This window comes from Pagrus major, chromosome 8, assembly GCF_040436345.1.
Source record: "Pagrus major chromosome 8, Pma_NU_1.0".
Taxonomy (NCBI): Eukaryota; Metazoa; Chordata; class Actinopteri; order Spariformes; family Sparidae; genus Pagrus; species Pagrus major.
Genome location: NC_133222.1, coordinates 17,905,648 through 17,913,056, shown reverse-complemented (window position 1 = coordinate 17,913,056; position 7,409 = coordinate 17,905,648). Strand labels below are relative to the sequence as shown.

Here is a 7,409-nt window from a genome sequence, read left to right as displayed (position 1 = left end):
TGCAAAATGAAAGTGTGCTGGTTTAAACTGCTAGAACACAAAAATAATAATCTTTACATTTACAGGAAGTAACAATGTGTGTGAGGTCAGGTGTCAATCAAACTGCATGTTGGAAAGCTACAGCCAATTAAACTTTAGAGACATCAAAACAGTTCCTGAGTTTTAATACTTTTTATTTCTTGTAAAAAGAAATCCTAAATATCATTATCATTCCACTGTGAAGACACTAGATCATCAAAACCTGCTAAGAGTCAATGCGTAGTATGGAATAGGGACACTACACAGCAGTATACAGTCATGTTAGCAAGCCCTCAATGACAATGTTACATTCTAAATGCACAGTGTACAGCTGAGGCCAATAGGAATGTTGTCATTTTTGCACATATTTGGTCATAGACTCAAGTATTGGACTAATTAAATTGACATTAGATGAAAAGGCTTCAAAATATTAGAATTCATTCATACTCAGAATGATGCCAAATCCTGCGCCAAACCATCAAGTAGATGTTGAAATATTTTACGAGTGAAAACTATGACCAGCTAGTGGTGCAACAGGAAGAGTCAGGGTATCATGTGATTTTGGGCTACATAAATAGAATTGATTGTATTTTATTTGATCAGCAGAGACATGCATATTCATCTTCTGGGGACCATGAATGTCTGAACTAAAAATGTGGCAGTTCAAATAAAATAAACAAAAATTAAAAGATATTTTAATATGAGTCAAAGCACGCATTCTAATTTTAAAGTATTGCTGCAAACTATTTAGGACAAGTATTCAAAATAGGCAAGAACTCGTACGCTGTTCATGCTTGTGTGGTCAGCTTGGTTATGCTGCACTGGCTTTCGGTAGAAAAATCCGCTCTGTGCCAACCCCCAAAACTTGACCCCCCCCAAAAAAAAAAAAAAAAAAAACAAACAAACCTCAAATGGGAATCAACACTCACAGAGACATTTGAGTTCTTGAACATCTTCCTGCAGCACGCACTCCAAACTACAGTTAAGATGACAACGATGAATCCTGCAGGTTACCCGGCTGAGGCTCATCCATTGCAGGGGAGGTATGATGGGTTCCCTGGACAGCCTGGAGGAGCTACAGTGGTTCAGTACACCACTGTGAACATCAGCTCTGAGCCCCCCAAGGACCACATCATCTGGTCCCTCTGCTGTTTTGTCTACGCAAACCCCTTCTGCCTCGGACTGGCGGCTCTCATCTTCTCGATCAAGGTGAGTTTGTGGGCTTATCTGTCACATTAAGAACAGAAAAGTATCAGTTATTGAAAAGGCCAAAGGGTTAGTGGGAATGTAATTTAATTAAATTCATCTTTATTTGTAGAGGGGCCATGTACAACATTAAACATAAATGTTGCCATTTGATGCATTGTACCAGAGTTAGCTCAGAGCTTATTTACATCTGCAGTCCCTTGGCAGGTTATAATTCAAACTTAAAAAAATTAACTATAGCAAACACAGCACAGTAACACAGATCAATACATGACTAGCACAAAACACACACGCGCACACACACACACACAAAATATATTATTCAAGTTAAACGCAGTGATATAAGATCAGTGGTTAAAAAAGTCTGAGTGTCTTTCAGCAGATTTTTCAGTTTGATTTTGAAGCTGCTGATAGCATTACAGTTCTTCATGTCGTCTGGCAGAGTGTCGCACTGAGTCGTGGCTTTCACAGAGAAAGCTGACTGCCCAAAGGCATTGTGACAGGAGGTACAGAACAATCTCTTGTTAAAGATATTCTTGGGGATTTTATGGACTCTGAGCAAAGGCTAATGAAATGACATAATGGAGGTGGCGCGAAACCATTTAAAATTGTATACATAAGACACAAATCTGAGAATAGTTTGAAGTTCTCAAAGCTCAGAAGATGATGCTTCAACAAAACCCTACAGTGGTGATATTGCATATATTTTTTGTACAAAACCTTTAAGGTTTGTTTATACAGACACTCCAGTGGTTAAACAAATTTCCCTGGCTTGCCCCCAAACATGTGATGCAAAATGACTCAGGGACAGAATCATAGTGTGCATGAAGGTCTTGGCAGCATCCTTTGAAAGACAGTCTCTAATGTGTCTGAAATCTGCCAAGTTGTACTTTTCCTTTTGACATGTGACTGAAACTTGAGATTTGAGTCGGGCATTACGCTAGGATATTTAAACTTACTTACTATTTCAATTTTCTCAGTCTTAATGACAATGTCAGCGTCGATGTGCTGTTTGGTTTTGGAGAAGAACATTCCCTTTGTTTTGCGTATGTTAAGGCTAAGACATGACTAAAACGTGAAAACTGACGAAGGCACAGCCCTCAACGAGACTATGATCAGAATTTTTAGAGGACAGTTAGACTGATGAGGAATATTCTTATCTGTGATTTTAGATGTTTTTTATTCTTAAAACCATTCTCCAAACCATTAAATACAAAAGATATGAAAAAGGAAAAAACATGAAAAAATGAACATTCTTGAAGATGAAGAATTAGAGATAGAACATGCAAAAACTGGTGAAAAGAGAGCATGGGTGGGAAAAAGGAGACGAGCCATCACATTCGAGAATCTGATGCAATAGCAGAAATTTGTGAGATTGGGGCTGTGATCAGTGTTGGCATTCTTAACTCCCCTGAAGTTGAGCAAAATTCCTTATAAAAAATGGTTGTGATGTGGTCCTCCCAGGCAAGAGACCGGAAGGTGGCTGGAGATCTGGAGGGTGCCAGACACTATGCCTCCACTGCCCGCTGCCTCAACATCTTGGCCACAGTCCTGGTGTCCATCATAATCCTCAGTGTAATGATCTCAGTGACCATTATATCAACATTGTCGGCTAGAGGATACTGATCCCACAACATATACGATGGCCCCTACAACTTCAATTACGGGGGGTGGTGAAAGTTGCCTCCTGCTGTGGCTTGTTTCTCTGCTTTATGCTCATGGCAGAATTCATAACTTTTTATACCTTTTTACTTAAATCCTCAAGCAGAAAAGAAATTCATTTTCATTTGTGCAACAAAAGACTGAAATGGAAATAATGGAGTAATTAATGTTTCCTTAACTGCTCCCTGCAGTGAAGCTTGAATGTCAGACATTGTTATTAAATTGATATATACTATCTACAAAGCCTGTGTCTCAGTTATTTTAGAACAGTTTCATACTGCAACAAATAAAATGAATACATAAATAATTTGTCTATTTGTTAACTCTTTGAGATGTGCTTGTGAGACTGAGGATAAAAGATATCATTGTCCATAGTTACCCTTTTCACAGTTTTACCATGTAAGGGCGGATATTTCATTTCACATTCTGCATTCTGGTGACATCTTAAGAATGAAAATGACAAAATAAGTCAAATGAAACAGCATTTTTACGTTAGATAATTTTATTTTACCCTGAATTCTTCAAACAACGCAAACTATTTCACCCTTTGGTGTAAACTTGTATAAATCTGTGGCATAAAGTAATATTTATCACTTGCAGTAATTTGTAGCAGTAGCTAGTGATGACAGCAAACATTATCTTGGCTAGTCAAATGACATGTGATTCGATGGGAGGAGGAGTAACTGAACACTTCATGAGATTTGGGAGACTGTGGTTGTGGTTGAGAATGGTACCTTGTATTTAGAAAGAAAAACAGCATAAACCCATCTTGAAGTTTATGGCCATACAAAATACATAAACTCCACCTACTTTTAATGATCAAATGAATCCAACTGTCTTAGGAATTCTTGTTTTTTATTTATATTAGATTTCTGTTAATCTGATTTTTTAGTCTATTTGCTAGATTTATTATACTTGGAGCACCTTCACTTTTGAAGTAGAAGTTTGGATCTAATACAATATGGAGATAATGCAAGTTTCAATATCAAATTTTCTCGATAATATTCCCATCAACTAACCATCGAAGATTATTATAACCCAAAAAACAAAAATCCTCCCTAAATCAAAATTCAACCAACAAAACACATGAGTGTAAAGGACCCATTTAACACCCAACACAATGAATGTTCTTCCATTAGTTCACCAGCAGGGGAATCGGTCCATTTAAATGTCCATGTAGTCAGTGTCAGCGTCAGAGTCAAAGGGGGAAATGGGAATGTGCGTTGGGAAAGTGGATGTAGGTATGGAAGCCCTGAGGGACAAGTGAGGATTTTTTATTTTTATTTTGCTGGTGATCCATTTTTCTATGTCTGATTTAAAGTATTTTCTCTGTGTGTATTTATGAAAAGTAATTAAAAAAAGTTTTTCCAGGATATTCTTCTAGATTCCTTAATTGTTTTGTTTTCATCTGTGAGGAACTCACATGGAAAGGAGAGTGTTTGAATGAAAGATGCAGGGACAAACTTTCCTCAGATCATGTGTATAATGACTGAATGGATACAGCCAGACATCAGCTCAACAGTTGTAGTCTCCCCCTGCTGGAGCCCCCTGGTAACTACTACTGTTGGTGTTATGGCATTTTGAACATAAAACATAAGAAAACACAAAAGTACTAAACTTTAACTGCTGCAACTGTCAGTGATCATTTATCCATAAACTATGATGTAACATGAAAAGGCTCATATATCAGAATGAGGCCATTAAATGTTACTGCTTGATCTGACTTGCTGATAATACACAATATTCCACCTGTGACACTGACGGCAGATCGGCACCAATTATAACACATTCCTCACCAAAAGAAAGACATGACAATGTTACATAAGCTGCTCACACACAACAGATGTATCTTGTGTTTCATTTGTTTGCACAGAGAAATCAAAACTCCCCTGGAAGAAAACATGACTGCTTTTAGTCCTATTTATAACCTGAGGTTGGGGTAAGGCCTAACCCTGCTACTTCAATATTGTACCTTTACTCCATTACATTTATTTGATAACTTCAGTTACCAGTTACTTTGCAGATTACAGGCTGCATCAGAGCCAAAGTATCACGTTTTTAAATGTATTTATTTCATCAGCAATTGGATAAAAAAGAAAAGAAAAAAGAAACACGGATTCCAATAATCAAAACAATGCTGAATATCAGATACTAGTACTTTTACTTGCACATTTGATACTTAAGTACATTTATTGCCAGAAAATTACTTTTGATACTTGAGTAAAAGTCCTAAAATATCTGATATTATCTTTACTTAAGTACTATTCATATGGGTGACTTTTATTTTTACCAGAGTAATATTTTAACAGAATATCTTTACTCAAGTATGACTGAGTTTTCCACCCATGCGTCCATGCCCTATATATAGATCATTTTTATTGAGTTAAAATATTTTATTTTAATGCGAAATTTGATCAAATGGCAGCACAACAGATGTAATCATACATGACTGGCCTTCTTGCAAGGCTTTGTTCAGTGCTTCTATTAGACAAGAAGGGACATGGCAATATTATCTTACCAGCTTCTGTTTTGTAAACCATTGGGAAACTGTAGAGTCATGTACTGGTACCAAACCAACAGCCGACACAAATGTGGTTGATTTCAGTTTGCCCCATTGGCTTCCTGTGGAAATCAACACTTGCAGTGACATTTGAGTTCTTGCACACCTTCCTGCAGCGCTCACTCCAGACCACAGTTAAGCTGAGGATGAATCCTGCAGGTTACCGGGTGAGCCTGTTCCATTGCAGGGGAGGAATGACGGGCTCCCTGGACAGCCTGGAGGAGCTACAGTGGTTCAGTACACCACTGTGAACATCAGCTCTGAGCCCCCCAAGGACCACATCATCTGGTCCCTCTGCTGTTTTGTCTACGCAAACCCCTTCTGCCTCGGACTGGCGGCTCTCATCTTCTCGATCAAGGTGAGTTTGTGGGCTTATCTGTCACATTAAGAACAGAAAAGTATCAGTTATTGAAAAGGCCAAAGGGTTAGTGGGAATTTAATTTAATTCATCTTTACTTGTAGAGGGGCCATGTACAATATTAAACATAAATGTTGCCATTTGATGCATTGTACCAGAATTAGCTCAGAGCTGATTTACATCTGCAGTCCCTACAGCAGGTTATAATTCAAACTTCACATAGTTATTGAACATCACTGAAAAAAATGAACTATAGCAAACACGGCACAGTAACACAGATCAGTACATCACAAGCACAAAATGAAAGATAAAAGAATTAAAAAGATTCTGAAGATGCAGACTCAAAGATAGAACAGTGTGGATTGGGAAAAGGGAGAAAGGATGGAAAAAGGAGACAGCAATCGCATAAAAACCCAGCAAACAAGAATCTAAAGCATTTGCAGGAAATTATGAGTTTAAGTTCCCTTGAAGTCGACCATAATCACCTTTAAAATCAATATGCTTTGGTCCTCATAGGCTAGAGACCGGAGAATGGCTGGAGATCTGGATGGTGCCCGACACTATGCCTCCAAAGCCCGCTGCCTCAACATCTGGGCCACGCTCCTGGGTATCATCATGATCATATCTTTCATAATTTTTTCATGGCCATTGCGATAATCAGAAGATTATTTCGATTCAATTAAAATAACGGATGGAGGAGTTGAAATAGTGTTGGAGTTGTCTGCTGCTGCAGCCCTGGTGATACTTGTGATTCTCTGCTTTATGCTCCTGGCACAATGTGTAACTTGTTATGCCTGTTTTCAATCTCAAGCAAAAAATATTGTAGACAAGTTGTAGTCAAACTTTGTTATTAAAATCACTTTTCCTGTCAGCAAAGCCTGTGTCTTTGCAGTTGTTTTAAAAAGAGAACAGTGTGATAAAGGTGTCTGGTTCATAACTCTCAAAATCAAAACAAACGTGATCTAGATTGTGGTTGTATAAACACTGGCATGATTTTACATATTTTCACTGTATTAATTTTGTTACTGATATTAATTTTGAACTGAAGAACTTCACCACCCAAAGTGGAAACATCGGCAGGGTGCACCGTTTCCTTACCCTAACTTAGAGAAGATACTTATAACAAAAGGTCACAACACCAGGACAAACTAGTTTCCTAAATCTGTCAGAGAAAATGTGGGTGAGGAAATGATGGTGTCATGGTTTTCCTTTTTGCTTTGTCCTTTTCCCACCTTTATTTCTGTTCACCTATGTTTCATTTGTTAATTAGTCCTTTTAGCCTGCGTTTTTCTCTTACTCTTTGTCAGTTTGTCTGTTTTCGTCCTGCGTCTCCAGTGTTGCTGTGTCTGTTCCCTGCTCCTCTTGTCTTCCATGTGTTCTGGATATGTTCCCAGTGGCTTTATGGTTTCCCTCCATTTTTTGTATAACTTTATTTTCCTGGATTCTACTTGTTGCCTTTTTTGTTGCCTGTCATGTTGTTACTCATATTTTTGGATTACTTTGATTTCAGTTTATCCTTAAACATGCAATTGGTAAGAAAAAAATGTTTTTGAGTCTCACTCCCAACTTGTCAAAAACTCATTATTTGACAAGTTGGGAATGAAG

At 37.9% G+C, this 7,409-nt stretch overlaps 1 protein-coding gene and 1 pseudogene across 1 annotated transcript; both read left to right on the top strand.

The window, feature by feature from the left end:
• The first annotated feature begins 962 nt into the window (after positions 1-962).
• On the top strand, positions 963-2,850 carry LOC141001571 (dispanin subfamily A member 2b-like). The gene is made up of 2 exons (XM_073472691.1): positions 963-1,227; positions 2,689-2,850. The coding sequence occupies exons 1-2, from the start codon at positions 1,006-1,008 to the stop codon at positions 2,848-2,850; spliced, it is 384 nt and encodes a 127-aa protein (XP_073328792.1). The 5' UTR covers positions 963-1,005.
• Positions 2,851-5,592: 2,742 nt separating this feature from the next.
• Positions 5,593-6,461, top strand: LOC141000956 (dispanin subfamily A member 2b-like; annotated as a pseudogene).
• The last annotated feature ends 948 nt before the right edge of the window (positions 6,462-7,409 follow it).

Bases quoted from the DNA above. Each gene is read 5' to 3' on its own strand.
- LOC141001571 (XM_073472691.1), top strand. From the start codon at position 1,006: ATGACAACGATGAATCCTGCAGGTTACCCGGCTGAGGCTCATCCATTG. The intron at 1,228-2,688 runs GTGAGTTTGTGG...TGGTCCTCCCAG, and splicing joins CTCTCATCTTCTCGATCAAG to GCAAGAGACCGGAAGGTGGC.